Genomic DNA, 17,539 nt, shown 5'->3' with positions numbered 1-17,539 from the left:
GGCAAGAAATTTATGTATGCCTTGCAACACCAGAAGTAGAATGTAGTCCCTAGAATTTTTTAACCCCACCTAATTTTGATTACCAAACTACAAAGTAATATGGATCCATTTAAAGTTTTTAATCAATGAAATACATCATTACCTGTACAAAATTGATTGTTGATGTCCCAAATGCCTGTCTCCCAAGGCATCAAATCCAAATCAAAATCAAGATTATCAAAATTATTTTCCTGTAGGTTTCAAATCAGTAAAAGAATATTAGAAGATTAAAATATATACATCCAGAAATCAGACACAATTTGCCATAAATAATATAATTATTATTACCCAACTTAGTAAAAATAATTTTCTAAATTAATCAGTTAATCTTGAGAATACATGTTGGATAGATTATAGATAAACCAATTTAGTTATTTTAAGCACAATAGTAACAACTAGGAAGGAGGTAATGGAGTCAATATCTATCTGAAATGTTCAGTTGGTCTCATTCTCTTCAATTGAAACAGACCATTACAAGAGTCACAAAATATCTGTTTTGTCATAAAGGAGATCCTGGCAAAATAATTTTCTCATTGCCACTACGGAAAAAAAGTCAAAGCAAATGCCTATTTACAATACCACCTCTATATACAAGGGAAAGAATATAGATGTATCCAAAAGACATGCAGGAATCATAAAGAGACTTCGAACATTCAAATATACCAAATATTAAAATGCTTAAGGGAGTAGGAAGAGATCCATAGGAGGATGGGTAATTTTATATTTTTTCCTGTTCTGTACTTTTCAAACTTCTAAAATAAAGTTTCTAAATTTTTGTTTAATCCTAGAAGATAAAACTAAGTTTCTCAAATAGGGGTCAGTAAACCTCTTAGAAGGACTCTTAGTTTCTTCTCATTCAAATGATAATTTTTTAATTTAAGTATAATCATATTTCAGGTCACCTGGATGACCACCTTATACCATATGTATTAATAAAGAACTGCCACATGATTTGAGAGCCCTCATATGAGTTTGAGATGAAGACAGCGTTGCTACTATTTTAAATGTTTGAGGTTACAGAGATAAGAACAGAAGTAAACTTAGCATATAAACAGTATAACAAAGTCAAAAGGTAGTCAATATTAACTTAATGTGACCGATAATAAAACAGCAAGAAAGCAAGCCTCAGGCAAAAAGTAAAAATTAATCTAGTAATCATAAACAACCATTTGGTAATAATTTCTAGAATATTATCATTTCAGATGTCTATTATGTGGTTTCTTTTTATTGAGAATGCAACAGAAGGAGAGAAAGGAAACTTTTCTTATCACACTGCCCTAAACTGAGTAAATATTAGCACAAGTTATATAAAGAGAATGTGTGAAAGTTCACATTAAAAAAAAGAAAAAACTACTTAAATTATGAAAGAACCACCTTTTAAATCAATCTCCTTTGCTTTGTTTCTCATATTTGAACCTATACATCAAAAAATTAAGCAGCCTCATACTTTCAGCAACAAAAAAATCTTTAAACTTTATTAGTCTAAGTAAATCGAGCAACGATATTTGCCTGAGTGCTAGCAATACTTTTAAACAAGTTCGATAGTGGCATGACCTCCTTCAGGGATGCTTCATACTCAACCTTCAGCCAAAAAAGTCAAATACCTTTCACAGCATAAGAATTTTATCTGGTTGGAAATTTCACAGGCCCATTTTATGTAAAGCAAAGCACACTGGTACTTATATACTCTGGTTCTTCAATGAATTCCCCAGGAAACTATACAGCCACGTGGAAGAAGAATGACAGTTTTAAAGCAAGAAAGGGCCCTCTGAAATCTCTTATTTTATACCAGAAAACCTAAGGAACTGAAAGACTGAGTGACTTGTTTGAGGTAACAGAGTGTTAGTTATAAAATCAGGATCATATTTTCCTGAATCTTTCAAATTTACTATATTGTTTCTTGACGATGTTAGGCTCTGGAGGTAATGGAAAAAATATCAGTTGCTTAAGCAATCAGCCAATATTAAAAGCCAATTTAATCAACAGACAACATTGTAAAGCATCTCACAGAGTAAATGAAACCATTAAAATCTCATGCATTGATTTTAAAAAATATCATGTGTTTCACTCCCTTCTGTCAATTCATGGTAAAACAACTGCTAAACTATTCTTTGAGAAATGTCTTAAACTCACTGAGCAAGCTTTATTTTTAATAAGAGCTTTAAAAATAAGTGATAAATATTCAACGTGACTGATGTGCATATAAAAATCACTCTATTCACTTGAACTACTTCCGAAGTCAAACAGTACCTCATCCAATAAAGAATAAGGCAAAATAAGAGTTCAGGCTAAACAGCTTCACATATACTAATCCAGAAAAGAAAAAAAAATTTAGGTATTTTTGAGGACTCAAAGTGCTATAATAATAGCTTTTACAAATACTTCTAACCACTCAAAGGCAAAAAGTAAGGATACTTCTAAGTTTCAGTTTTCAACACTAAGGATACACAACTTTAAAAAAGGAAGTTGGTAAGTTCTCTTAATTAGATCCATGACTCACATATACTCCTTAACATCACATTGTTTCCCTTATGCAGCAAAATTTCTGTAAAAACCAAGAGGAAGGCAGTTAACTTTCCAAGGTTACCCACCCCTGGGGCCAAAGGCAGACTTAGAATACAAGTCTTCTCACACCAAGACCAATGCAATTTCTACAATCCTACATTCACTGACTACAAAATGGCTATTAACATTCATACTTAATCCTAAAAGTTATTTAAACTTAAGTAACTAGTCTAAATGTGTTATTTTGAAATCTTCTTGCAATAAGATTAAATATCACATTATTCAGTATTTCCCCTCTAATAAATACTTACATAAGTTTCACTTGCCACATCCAATTGCAGGTCATCAGTGTCTGTGAAATAGCCAAGTTCAGCAAACAGGGTAGAATCTTTGGACAAAGGAAAAGAATAGATATTTACTGTTAATTCAATGTTTTAACAAAAGAATAAACACTGTATCCTTATGCCACTTTTTTTAGGGTTTCTCATTAGCCATTACTACTACTGATAAACTCTAGCAGTGTGAATGACAACCAATTCAAAGTTGGTTTCTAATGTATGTATTGTTTTCCACAAAATTTTTTTATTTTTGTTCTTTATTATTTTTTGCCTGCATTGGGTCTTTGTTGCTCCATGCAGGCTTTCTCTAGTTGTGGCGAGCAGGGGCTACTCTTCTTTGTGGAGCGCAGGCTTCTCATTGTGGTGGCTTCTCTTGTTGTGGAACACAGGCTCTAGGCACTCAGGCTTCAGTAGTTACAGCACGTGGGCTCAGTAGTTGTGGCTCATGGGTAGTTGTGGCACACGGGCTTAGTTGCTCCGTGGCATGTGGCATCTTCCCAGACCAGGGTTCGAACCCATGTCCCCTGCATTGGCAGAAGGACTCTTAACCACTGTGCCACTTGGGAAGTCCCCATAATTTTTATCTTGGGAACTAAATCATTATATCAGGGATTAAAAAACGGGTTTTAAAAAGAATAAAATACCTAGGAATAAACCTGCCTAAGGAGACAAAAGATCTGTATGCAGAAAACTATAAGACACTGATGAAAGAAATCAAAGACGATACAAACAGATGCAGAGATATACCATGTTCTTGGATTGGAAGAATCAACATTGTGAAAATGACTATCCTACCCAAAGCAATTTACAGATTCAACGCAATCCATATCAAATTACCAATGGCATTTCTCACAGAACTAGGACAAGAAATCTTATGATTTGTATGGAAACACAAAAGACCCCGAATAGCCAAAGCAATCTTGAGAAGGAAAGACAAAGTTGGTGGAATCAGGCTTCCTGACTTCAAACTATACAAGGCCACAGTGATCAAGACAGTATGGTGCTGGCACAAAAATAGAAAGGAAGATCAATGGAACAGGATAGAGAACCCACAGGTAAACCCAAGCAATATGGGCACCTTATCTTTGACAAAGGAGGCAAGAATATACAATGGAAAAGAGACAGCCTCTTCAATAAGTGGTGCTGGGAAAATTGGACAGCAACATGTAAAAGAATGAAATTAGAACACTTCCTAACACCATACACAAAAATAAACTCAAAATGGATTAAAGACCTAAATATAAGGCCAGATACTATAAAACTCTTAGAGGAAAACATAGGAAGAACACTCCATGACATACATCAAAGCAAGATCCTTTTTGACCCACCTCCTAGAATAATGGAAATAAAATCAAGAATAAACAAATGGGACCTCATGAAACTTAGTAGCTTTTGCACAGCGAAAGAAACCATAAACAAGACGAGAAGATAACCCTCAGAATGGGAGAAAATACTTGCCAATGAAGCAACGGACAAGCAGCTCATGCAGCTTAATACCAAAAAAGCAAATAACCCAATTCACAAATGGACAGAAGACCTAAATAGACATTTCTCCACAGAAGACATACAGATGGCCAACAAATACATGAAAAGATGCTCAACATCACTAATCATCAGAGAAATGCAAGTCAAAGCCACAATGAGGTATCACCTCACACTGGTCAGAATGGCCATCATCAAAACACCTAGAAACAATAAATGTTGGAGAGGGTGTGGAGAAAAGGGAACTCCCCTGCACTGTTGGTGGGAATGTAAGTTGGTACAGCCACTATGGAAAACAGTTTGGAGGTTCCTTAAAAAACTAAAAATAGAACTACCATATGATCCAGTAATCCCACTCCTGGGCATATACCCAGAGAAAACCATAATTCGAAAAGAAACATGTACCATAATGTTCACTGCAGCACTATTTACAATAGCCAGGACATGGAAGCCACCTAAATGCCCATCAATAGATGAATGGATAAAGAAGATGTGGCACATATATACAATGGAAAATTACTCGGCCATAAAAAGGAGTGAAATGGAGCTATATGTAATGAGGTGGATAGACCTAGAGTCTGTCATACAGAATGAAATAAGCCAGAAAGAGAAAAACAAATACTGTATGCTAACTCATATATACGGAATCTAAAACAACAACAACAAAAAATGGTACTGATGAACCCAGTGACAGGGCAAGAATAAGGATGCGGGTGCAGAGAATGGACTGGAGGACAAGGGGTTGGGAGGGGGGCGAGGGGGAAGCTGGGACAAAGTGAGAGAGTAGCATAGACATATTTACACTACCAACTGTACAATAGATAGCTAGTGGGAAGTTGCTGTACAAACAACAAAGGGAGATAACTCGATGATGGGTGATGCCTTAGAGGGCCGGGACAGGGAAGGTGGGAGGGTGTCGCGGGAGGGAGGGGATATGGGGATATATGTATAAATACAGCTGATTCACTTTGGTGTACCTTAAAAGCTGGTACAAGAGTGTGAAGCAATTATATTCCAATAAAGAGCTGAAAAAAAAAAAAAACACGGGTTTTATGTCCTGTCATGTCATGTCAGACTAATTGATAGTGACTTTCCGGAACATTACTAACACGAATTCTCAGGCTTCATCTGGGTTCAGCACAAAAACACTGACATGGTTGATCAGCAGTGATGATAGGAGAGGAATATGGCAACATGTACCATGTATTTGCCACCCATGCCTTAAGTTAAAGGTACAACCAATTTTCTATTCAAACAATAAAGAACTCACCCATCTAAACCATTTCATTTATTTCAGCAAATCTAACTATGTTCTAATTTCCTAAAAAGATTTCATTATAAACCAAGAAATATATGAACACAGAAGGTCAAGGTGCTGATAAAGCCAAAGAAGGCTGATTACTGTACAATCTGTAAAGTGTCTATTTCCTCTAACATTTTCAGAACTTCAAGCACTTTGAAGAGTCTTCCAATCTAAGTCTGCCTTTGTACTCCCTACTATCACACCACTGAAATTTACTCTGGTAATTTCCTTACTTCACATATATAGGAACTACACTGCCAGTCTATCACTGACTTGGCCAATGGTAGAAACATTTCACCAATCTAAAACAAAATAGTGCATAGCAAAATATTTTGTGTTTAGTGATAACGAAAGGTTATTCATACAACTCTCAGAAAAGGACTACCTGAAACTCAGCTGCAGAACAAAACAAAACAAAAACTCCATATAAGGAGATGACCGTGGCTATGGACCTTATACACAGGCTAAAACTCCTTGAAAGAGTTCTTTATCTGCTGCCTCTCCTTTCTCTCCTCTCTTTCCTTCTTGAACCTATTCCAGTCAGGCTCCCCCGCCAGACACACATACACATACACATCAGTTGTTAATGTCACCAATGACCTCTCCTTTGCTAAATTCAGTGGTAAATTCATGGTCCTCCTCTTACTCTCAAGAGTATCTGAAACAGTTGATCTTTTCATATTAATTGAAGCATTTTCTTCACTTGGCTTCCAAATGACCATACTCACCTGGTTTTCCTCCCACTTCATTGGTTGGCCCTACCTTGCTGGTTCTTCCTCATCTCCTTAACGTGAAACTGTCCCTGGGCTTAGTGTAAACTTTTCCATCTATTCTACTCCTTTTGTGATCTCAGCTGAGCTCATGGCTTTAAATAGCATCTATATGCCAAGGATTCCTAAATATACATCTCCAGTCCATACCTCAAGATGCATACACACAGTGAGTACTCTACATTTCCTCTTGGATATCTAAAAGGCATCTCAAACTTAATAGCTCCAAAACTGAGCTTCAAATCATCCCTCACCAAACCTCCTACTGCTTTGTCCTCATCTCAGTTAATGACAATTCAATTATCCCAGCAGCTCAGGTCAAAAACCTTAAGTCATTGCTTACTTCTCTTCCTCACTCTCTATATTCAATCTATCAGAAAATCCTGTCAGCTCTGTCTTCAAAGTATGCATTGGTAATCTTGCTTCTTACCTTTCCTTTCCATTCTTCCTTCCCTTTCCATCTTTCCTTTCCTTCCCTACCCTTCACAACGCAGAGATGTCAGCAGAGCAAGGAGGGTGGTGGGGTTTTGTGTGTCATCATCTGTGGTACCCAAGGAAACAGGATGATGCTGGAGAGGGGGTTGCCTAGTGGAGGTGGCAGCAAGCCTCAGCTGCCAAGAAAATGGGGCAGTGGGAGGAAGAACAGAGTGGCAGATGTAAGAAGCAGCCCAAGTGCTTAGGAGAGTGATTATACCAAACAAACATGTTAATTGATGGAGCAAATGATAAAGTATATTTAAAATAATTGGAGCTACGTTCCTTACTGTCTGAGAAAGGATTTAAAAATGTGAAAAGGGAAGAGAATAAAAGAACTCTAAGATGTTGGACTGGAATTAGAAAGATTAATATGAACACATTTTTTAAATACTCATACACAGAAAAATTACAGATGTTTGTATATGTGTAAACACATAAACATACATGTATTTCCTAGTTCTGTCTGCTAACAGGTCCTAGAAGCAATGACATCCCATCAGTATTGAAAAATCCTATGTTTCCAGATCTTGGATACTAAATACCATCCTCTACTAAATGGAAGTCCACTAAAGGGCTCCTTAGAGAAACAGCTGATTCCAGGGCTTAGGCAGGGAAAGCACAAAATAGGCCTGGGAAAATCCTGCTGTGCCAGAAAATAAGCAAAGTCTCAGAGAATGAAGGGAACATATCAAAAGAAGAAAAGAGCTGATATGAATGAAAGCTTACTGGTCAATTGTGGGAAAATCCAAGCATCAAAATAAAGCCAGATTACAACCCATTGAATCAAAGGGGAATTAATGAGCCCATAATTAAATAAACAAACAAACAGAGAAAGCTCTTTCTTACAGTATAATGTCAATTAATAAATGTAGATAGAATGTTAAGAGAAAACCACCATTTGGCATTAGAGTGGAAGTTGATATAGGCTGGAGTTACCAATGGAGGCCAGGGCTGGTAAGTGAAGGTTTAATAAGGAATAGGATATTGGTGGCAGGTCAGATTAGCTCCTCCAAAATACTAATCAAATGTAAAAGGGGAAGCAGTGGCTCTACAATGGAGAAATCTGGCAGATACTAACTTGACCATGTAATCAAGGTGAACATCACCTTGGGACAGGTCAACATAGCGTGCTTCTATCATTTCTCTAGCATTCTTGCCATGGACTCATGGCCTGATTCTGGTCATGAGGAAACAGCAGACAGACCCAGGTTTACAGTCATCTTGCAGAACAAAAGACCTGTACTCTTTAAGACTGTCAAGGACACAAGAAACGGGAAAAGACTAAGGATGAAAAACTCTAAGGAGTCAAGACAAGCAAAAGTAACGTGTGTTTGCAGGTAGGGTCCCAGACTAGAAAGGAAAAAGAGCCATTATTAAAACATACAGCAAAATTTGAATGGTATCTGTGAATTGGATGGAAATGCTGTATCAATGCTCATTTCACAACTGGAAGGAGTCTATGGTGCTTATATAGGAGAGTATCCTTGTTTGGGGGAGGAGGGGGTACACACTGTAGTATTTAAGGGTAATGAATTAACACATTTCTCTCTCTAGAGAAAGAGAAATAGGACAAATACAGTAAATTTTAAGTTAGGGAATCTGTGTGAAGGGCATGCAACAGTTCTTTGTACAGTTCTTATAACTTTTCTGTAGATTTGAAACTGTTCCAAAATTTAAACTTTGAATAAAAAATATACACGGATATATACATATGTATATGTGTATATGTACATATCCATAATTCAACCACTTCCATCACCTCCACTGCTCCCATCATAAATCACTTGGATTGCTGCAGTAGCCTCCAAATGGTCTCCCTGCTTCTGCCCTTGACCCTCTTTCAGTCTATTTTCAACACAGCAGCTAAAGTGAGCCCATAAAAACATAAGATGTTATTGGGAATCAGGATTTCCACAGTAGAAAAAAAGAAATAAAAGTATATAATGCAAGAAAGTGAGAAAGAACTCTGTGGTACTGGCTTTGAACTGTTGGTATTAGTATGAACTCATGTCTTTTAAAAATACATATTTCCTTGTTCCTAGGAGATACACAGGGTAGTGTTTAGGAGTTTCATATTATTTGTGGCCTGCTTTCAGATCATGAAAGAAGAGGGAAATGTGGGTAATACTAAGAGAAAAAATGAGTATGGCAGGATGTTAACAGTTGATAAATCTAGATAAGGGAAATATAGGTCAACGCTGTACTGATCTTTTAACTTTTCTGTGGTTTGTGAATACTTAAAAAACTGAGAATGAGTTGATAAATACCTTTGTGTATCTACAGAATATCTTAGAAGGATCCATAAGAAAGTGGTGGCATCGGTTACCTATGAAGTATCTCTAAAATTTATTGCCTACTTCTATATCTTTTTCACCAATCCCATACTACTATTTAAATTTCTCCTAACAGTAATAAACTATGGTAGCTATTAGTTTTCATTTGCTCAGCAAGCTTTCCCATTTGACCGCAACTTTGACCATTTATTTATTCCTTTACTTCTTATAAGATGAGATATGGCCACTGGAAAACAGCAGTGACCTTAAAAAGAGCAGTTTTGGTGGAGTGGTAGAGCCTGACTGCGTTGGGTTCAAGAGATAATGAAAAAAGAGAAACTGGCGTCTGCGAGCATGCAGATTTTTAAAAAAAGAATTCTGCTGTAAAATAAAAAAGAGAAAAGTGGTGGCAGCTAAAAGGGAAGTAACATCTAAAGAGGGTGTGGGGGTTTTTCTTTTTCTTTTTTCACTCTAGATAGGAGAAGCAACTACATGTAGGGAGGGAAATGATGATGCAGGAAACAGAAGGAAGAGCTTGAGCAATATTCTTGCATAAGGAAGGGGGTATAAAGCACACATGGAAGTGATCAGCTCTAGCATTCTCACCAACAGAAGAGAAGGCAAATATGCTGGTACATGGGTAGATGAGGCAGTAGAAGACTGTGGCAGTTCTCTTCTGATTCAAAGGATGCAGGAGGAGGTGTTGGAGGTTTCAACAGAGAAGAAACTTTATAAAAACGAACATCACATTGAGAGGACCAGGGAAAAATGATCAGCCAGGTAATACTTAAAGGTCTATTTCAGGTTAGCATCATAAATTTAAAGTGAGACCCATCAGCATGGTTGAATTTTTTTTTCAGCCACTTTCAGCTATTGGAGTGCATTCATGCAGTAGGCAGAGTTGGATTTAAGCAAGGTTGTGGTTGATCAAAGAGAGAACTACAAAACAAGACAGAGACAAGGATATTGGTGGTGTGAGGGAATGGTTACAGAGATTGTCCACGGTTTTTTTTTTTATAAATTTATTTATTTATTTATTTATTTTATTGGCCATGTTGGGTCTTTTTTTGCTGTGCGTGGGCTTTCTCTAGTTGCAGTGAGTGGGGGCTACTCTTCGTTGTGGTGCACAGGCTCCTCATTGCTGTGGCTTCTTTTGTTGTGGAGCACGGGCTCTAGGCACGCAGCCTTCAGCAGTTGCAGCACATGGGCTCAACAGCTGTGGCTCACAGGCTCTAAAGTGCAGGCTCAATAGTTGTGGCGCACAGGCTTAGTTGCTCCGCAGCATGTGGGATCTTCCTGGAGCAGGGATCGAACCCGTGTCCCCTGCATTGGCAGGCGATTCCCAACCACTGAGCCACCTAGGAAGCCCCTGTCCACAGAATTTAAACTGGACAAGGGGAAAGTGATAACATAAAGGGGATGAGGGACAGTGAAAAGATGGCAGAATCTCAGCAGGGCTGAAGGTACCACTGGAATTGGAGTACTAAAGAGAGTGAGCTGGTAAGACAGAAGGTGATGGTCAGAGTGGGATGTTTGAAACTGAGATTATGTTAAACCCTATTGTTTGGTTTAGGCTTATGATTGGGGAAGAAAATGGCTGAGACAGGGTGGACGGTGGAGAGGAGACCCAGGAAATGAGAGATCAGAGTATCTGAAGGATCTTCTCTGAGAATACTGAAGTCAGCCAAGAATCTTGACAGAAGCGGTGTTGAAGAAACTGACAATAAGCTGGGAATTAAATTTTTTCAAAAAGTGAGGGAGAGTGAACCAGAAATAAGCAGATGACTATCACAGGGAGAGGCAGAGGACAGCATGTGAGACAATGTGAAATTTAAGCTTGGATGTTTTTAGGGAGGATGAAAGGTGAATGATATAAAAGTAGCAATGAAGAACAAGGAAGACAGCTCACCCACCTTCAGAGGCCCTAATGGTGAAAAGGTTTTGAGAATGAAAATACCATTCACTACGACTTCAGGGAAAACAGTGTCATCAGGGGAGTCAGATTTTGATCAACGCAGGAAGGCAAAGAGTACTTTCACAGAAGATACTGTAGCTATCAAAGAAACCACAGTGGCAGATGGAAGCTTCTGATCTTGGTACATATATCCTGCATGTGGCAAGAAAAAAAAAAAGTGGCTTTTGCACAAATGTAAGAAAAGGAGGGAGAGGGGGAGGTAGGAAGGAAAGAGGAAAGATATACAAATGACAAACAAAGCATATGGGGACGTCCCTGGTGGTCCACTGGTTAAGAATCTGCCTTCCAATTCAGGGGACACAGGTTCAATTCCTGATTGGGGAACTAAGATCCCAATGCCATGGGGCAACTAAGCCCACAAGCCACAACTATTGAGCATGCGAGCCACAACTAGAGAGCCCACATGCTGCAACTAGATAGCCCACGCACTCGGGAGCCTGTGCACCACAACTACAGAGCCCACATGCTCTGGAGCCCACAAGCCATAACAGAGAGTCTGTGCACAGCAACAAAGATCCTGCATGCCACAACTAAGACCCAACACAGCCAAAAATAAAATAAATAAATAATTTTTAAAAGACCTTCCCTATCTTAAAAACAAAAAACAGATAAAGCATATGAAAAGATGCTCCACATCACATGTTATCAGGAAACTATAAACTAAAATAACAAGATACAACTACACACCTATCAGGATGGCTAAAATTCACAACGCTGGCAACACCAAATGTTGGCAAGGACTGGAGCAACAGGAATGTTCATTCACTGCAAAATGAATGCAAAATGGCGCAGCCATTTTGGAAGACAGGTTCAAAGTTTCTTAAAAAACTGGACATACTCTTACTGTATGATCCAGCAATCATACTCCTTGGTATTTACCCAAATTATATGAAAACTTATGTCCACATAAAAAGCTGCAATGGGAGTTCCCTGGTGGTCTAGTGGTTAGGATTCGGCACTTTCATTGCCATGGCCCAGGTTCAATCCCTGACTGAGATCCTGCAAGCCTCATGGTGCATCTGGGAAAGAAGAAAAAAAAAAAAAAAAAGCTGCACATGAATATTTATGGCAGCTTTATATATAACTGTCAACATGTGAAAGCAACCAAGGTGTTTTCAACAGGTAAATGGATAATCAAACCGTGTGCTATGGACCAAATTGTGTCCCCCTCAAATTTATATGTAGAAGCCCCCAATAAGACTGCATCCAGAGGTAGGGTGGTCTTTAGGAGGTAATCAAGGTTAAATGAGGTTATAAGGGCGGGGCCCTAATCTACTTGAACTGTGGCCTTATAAGACTAAGAGATAGGTTTACCTACCTACCTACCTCTCTCTCTACCCCACCTCTTCCTTCTTCCCTCCCTCCTTCCCCTTCCACCCCTCTGCCTTGTGAGGACACAGCAAAAAGGTGGCCATCTGTAAGCCAGGAAGAGAAGTCTCACTAGAACCCGACCATGCTGGCACCTGTACTTGGACTTCCAGCCTCCAGAATTGTCAGAAAATAAATTTCTGTTCTTTAAGCTACCCAGGTATTTTGTTATGGGAGCCCAAAAGGCACTATGATACATCCATACAATAAAATATTATTCAGTGCTAAAAAGAAATGAGCTATCAGGCCATTAAAAGACATAGAAGGATCTTAAATGAATTTTGCTAAATGAAAGAAGCCAATTTGAAAATGCTACGTCGTACTGTATCATTCCAACAATATGACATTTTGAAAAACGCAAAACTAGGAGACAGTGAAAAGAACATTGGTTGTTGGGGGCTTTGGAGGAGGAAGGCAGAGACAAATAGGTGGAGCACAGGGGATTTTTTAGGGCAGTGTAACTACTCCATACAATACTGTAATGGTAGATACATGACATCATGCATTTGTCAAAACTCATAGAATGAACAGAGTGCCTAATATAAACTAAGGACTTTAGCTAATGATAATGTATTAATACTGGCCCATCAATTGTAACAAATGTACTCCTCTAATGCCAGATGTTACCAATGGGGGAAACTTGTTGGGTGGGGGGGTTAGGGTTAGGGGAACTCTGTACTATCCTCTCAATTATTCTATAAATCTAAAACTGTACTAAAAATACTCTGTTAAGTATTAAAAATAATTACGTGAAACAGAATTTCAGCATGCATAAATAAAGTTGTTTTAGAACACAGTCATGCTCAGTTTACACTGTCTGTGGCTGCTTTTGTACTACAACTGGCAGGGCTGAGTAGTCGAAACAGAGACCACATGACCACAAAAGCCTAAAATATTTACTATCTAGACCTTTACAGAAAATGTTTATGGGCCCATGCTATATTTCATCACCCAACATAAAGAGAAAAACACACAACCCGTCATAGGCTGTTCTGAGTAAGCCTTTTTTAATTATTCAAAGTTGTTAGGATCACAAGTACTAATTACATATTCTGATTTTAAAAATTTAACTGGCTAGCTTCTAATATAGAAAAAAAAAAAAAGTCAAATAAATCAGTGAAGTACTTGAACACCCAAAATGGCAACTCCCAGAAAAAGAATCCTATATTCTACTGAGCAATGCTAGCAGACAGTTAATATTTCACTCCAGTGTCTGCAAAATCTATCCTTCTTACTAAACACCTGAGGAATCACAATTAAAGTGTTCCACTAAGAGAAGACTGTTAACAGTTTGAAAAAAGAAGCTTGGAAAACCATGGGAAATTGGCATGTTCAGGGAGGGGCAGGGCAAGATACCTGAGTTGAGTCAGTGAGTAGACGACAAAGAACTGAATGCTCTGTTAAAGAACATTAAGACTAGGAGTCAACTGATGAGATTAGTCAGGAAAATGCAGCCTGGGTATCAGAAGACATAATAATGCTATCAGGAAGTGCTTCACAGTTATTGTTTAAGAAATATCATGAAAATATAGTAGTTGACTAGCTGAGAAAATAGATCATAACTACCCAATACACTGAAGTAGATTTGTTAATAACTGGGGGAATCTTGGTAAGAATCAAATCTGTATAAATATCTTAGGAAAGCAATACAGTATAGTGACTAAGTGCACAGGCTTTGGAGGTAAACAAAACTGGTTCTGATCCTGTTTCTGACACTCACTAAGACTCTGTGCATTCATTCTCTCTCAGCCTCAGTTTGCTCACCTGTCAAATGACCAAACCTCCCTGGGCTGTTGGGAGGATTAAATAAGATAATGCATGTAAGAGCTAAGCAGGGCGCCTGACACAAATAAAATGCTTAATAAATGGCAACTGTTCCTATTACTACTACTATGTTTGGCTTGGGAAAATACATTTAGAAGAGGTAGTCTACAGTTTTTCCAAAACTCATAAAAAAAAACCTATCCAAGGATTGAAATAAATCTCTAGCTGTACATAATTTAAGAGAAGTTCTGCCCTTGGAAAATCAAATGAGAACTTCAGGTCAAAAACCAGAATTGAGATTACACTCTTACTACTGAGAACGACGGTCCAAGGGAGGGAAATGAAGGTCAGTCTGGGTTTCCCCCATATTTTAAAGCTAGTGAATGGTGTAGGTTCACTACAGGACACCTTCAGGGACGTATACAATTCCAAATGCACACTGAAGCCCAAAAACAGTATTAGCACTATGTCTCTCAACAAGGGAAGAATAAGTTTCCTCTAAACACTTAGATGATAAAGCTTCCCCACTCTCATTTCCACTACCTTCCATTCCACTCTTCCTGACCACAAAGCCAAACAAGATATCCGTAACAAGACAATTAAGAGTTGTATCCGGAGAACAATCAGGATTATATCCGTTCTTAAGCATTAGGCCTACGTAATCAGGGACCTGCTGCGGTGCTTTGCTTCTCTGCCAAGATGGACATCAGACTCTATCAACAGTGGAAGCTTCGAGATGAGGATCCATTCTCCCACGAACGAAACACATACACATACAAACACTCCACAGCCAGCATCGCCCGCAATCCACACTGTGAGAAAACAGCCTGCAGCCTTTCGGACTGTCAACAGCCATCCTGGCCTTAGCTTTCTAATGACATCGTTTTCGCTCTACAGAATCATCACCTAATACTTTCCCTGAGGAAACAGTGAAACACGTTACTAACTCCAATCAGGCAACATTTAAGCTCGCTGTCGCCAGGGCAGAGACCGCCAGGTTCTGCTAGACTCTACGAGGACCACGGACGGAAGCGACGAGTGGCCCTCGCTCCCCCGGCAGGGTTCGTCCACACCTGTCACCACAAGTGCGCGGAAGTAAGGAGAGAGAAACCTGGAGCCACCCCTGGTACAGCCTCAGATCCCACTCACCCCACTCTTCATCCGGCCGATGAGGGAGTCCCGGACTAAAAGGTGACTCCATGGTGCCGGCAACGCCGGCCGGTTCCCCCGAAACACACGTTCTCCTGCCCTGGAGCTCGGTGACTAGCATCTGGGACGGCGGCGCCAGGCGGACAAAATACTCCGTAACGCTGACGCGACGGTGGCCGAATGAAGACAAACTGCTTCTGCACGAGGGACGTCGGCGGCTAAGCTAATGTTAAACAAATTTCTGAGCAAATATTTTCCTTTTGGAGTTTTCAACATTTTCTGTCCCGCTGTTTTAAGGAAAAAAGACGTAAACACGTAAATAAGATATATTGATAATATTAAAAACGGGGTAAAATCCATTCTGAACATATTGGCTCGTTCCCAGAATATCATTCTTGATACCACAGTGTAGACATATCAGAACAAAACTAGAGAATAAAAAAGCACATTTGGTTTAAATTTTACGAATAACTCACTATCAAGGTAAAAATTCTCCGTATACACAACTGCGTGGAAGAAAAGCACACATCTATTTTTTCTACATTCGTTTGAGCTGCCTCTCCGCTGGCACGGTATTTGAGATAAGCAAAAATACTATGACTAGTACTTTTAGAAAGACTACTTTTATTTAAACAAATTTAAACAAAGTAGATATAAAAGATAAACTCCCCAAAACCAAACCCACCTCCTTAAACATACACTTCTAATAGTGAAAGTCCAAGCGACCCTACCCTAAGACCTACACTAATGTAAATTCCCAATCTTTTTATTACTAAACCTAAACAATCGGTTTTGTTTAGAAAAATCCACATACATCATAAACTCTAACCGAAAATTTGAACTATGTTTGATGAAGCAGTTTCAAGAATGCTACCTAATAGAATTTCTTTTTAAAGCATTTCAGCGGTTGAATATCTAAAATAGTCTACCTTAAGAACACGTATCCCTCTAGGACCAGGTAGAATCTTTCCCTCTGTTACGAAACAAAATAAATGCCTCCCAGAATCCTCCAAACTCCTTGTGGCTGGGTGATTACTACAGATTACACAATCCGCAGTGTACAAAATAGCCCAGGGACCCGAACCCCGAAAAAAAATCACGAAATTCTTTTACATTAAAGGTGATTCCTTCTGTCATCAGGTAACTAATCAGTTTTCATTTCAGGTGCAATTTATAAGACTTTTATTCTTACCCAACTGCAAATTCAAAAATTGGCATAAAACCTAAAATGAAACCAGCAAAAATCTTCTATATCCACCAGACACCTTAGTCTTTTTTTTTTAAGAAAATCACCATAACTGAACTCCAGCAAGTTTTCTTTTTTTAATTTTCAAAAATTTTATTTTTATTCAAGTGCAGATAATCACAAAACAAACATTGTTAATTCTTGTGTTGCCAAGAATTAACAAATTAACATTTTCCATTTTCATTTCAGATTTTTCATAAAAAATTAAACACTGAAGTTAAAGTTGAGGTCTGCTTTTTTCTCTGTTTCATTTCCATCCCTCCACATAGACAATTTCCATTATAAATTTTATGGTAATCATTCAAGTCCGTTTTTATTTTTATCATGTTTAAATATGTGTATAGATACATACATTTAGTGTTATTTTGGGGTATTTTAATTTACGTAAACTTATAGCACTAGTGTTCTCCAAGTCACTTTTCTCATTCAACATTACTTTTTGATGATCTGTGTTTTAACTATTATATGGTATTTCCTTGAATATATATATTATTTATATCATATATAGAGAGACAGTTTTTTCATTTCCCTACTGATGGACATTTGGATTGTTTCAATTTTTTACTGCTACATAAAATATATCCTTGTATGGGTATCCTTGTGCTTGTATGTAAGAATGTCTTTAAGATACATGCTGGATCATGCAGTAGAAGTATTATTTGCCAAATTATACCAATTTACACTCTTGTTAGCAGTGATGAATTCTCACCAACAGTAGATATATTCAGACTTATTTTCTGCCTGTGAAGGGTGTGACTATAATTTACATTTCCCTGACAATTAAAGATGTGGTGCATCTTTTCATGCTCATGAAACCTTACTTTCTCTTCTGTGAATTGCCCATTCTTAT

At 38.2% G+C, this 17,539-nt stretch overlaps 1 protein-coding gene across 6 annotated transcripts in view; it reads right to left on the bottom strand.

Moving 5' to 3' along the window:
- Window positions 1-15,730, bottom strand: part of ATF6 (activating transcription factor 6) — a 235,502-nt gene extending 219,772 nt beyond the window's left edge. For 3 of the 6 annotated variants that reach the window (XM_057727666.1, XM_057727667.1, XM_057727673.1), the window contains exons 1-3: window positions 15,444-15,730; window positions 2,856-2,932; window positions 143-230 (exon numbers count right to left, since the gene is read on the bottom strand). In XM_057727666.1, coding sequence (XP_057583649.1) covers window positions 143-230; window positions 2,856-2,932; window positions 15,444-15,564 — 286 coding nt within the window. In that variant the 5' untranslated portion in view covers window positions 15,565-15,730. Of the gene's footprint in view, window positions 1-142; window positions 231-2,855; window positions 2,933-5,341; window positions 5,390-11,100; window positions 11,295-15,443 lie in introns of all 6 variants that reach the window. The other 3 variants (XM_057727671.1, XM_057727668.1, XM_057727670.1) reach the window with 3 other exon arrangements.
- Window positions 15,731-17,539: the final 1,809 nt, after the last annotated feature.

This window comes from Hippopotamus amphibius, chromosome 3, assembly GCF_030028045.1.
Source record: "Hippopotamus amphibius kiboko isolate mHipAmp2 chromosome 3, mHipAmp2.hap2, whole genome shotgun sequence".
NCBI lineage: Eukaryota > Metazoa > Chordata > Mammalia > Artiodactyla > Hippopotamidae > Hippopotamus > Hippopotamus amphibius.
The sequence above is the reverse complement of the archived record's forward strand: the minus strand, read 5'-3'. Positions and strand labels throughout refer to the sequence as shown.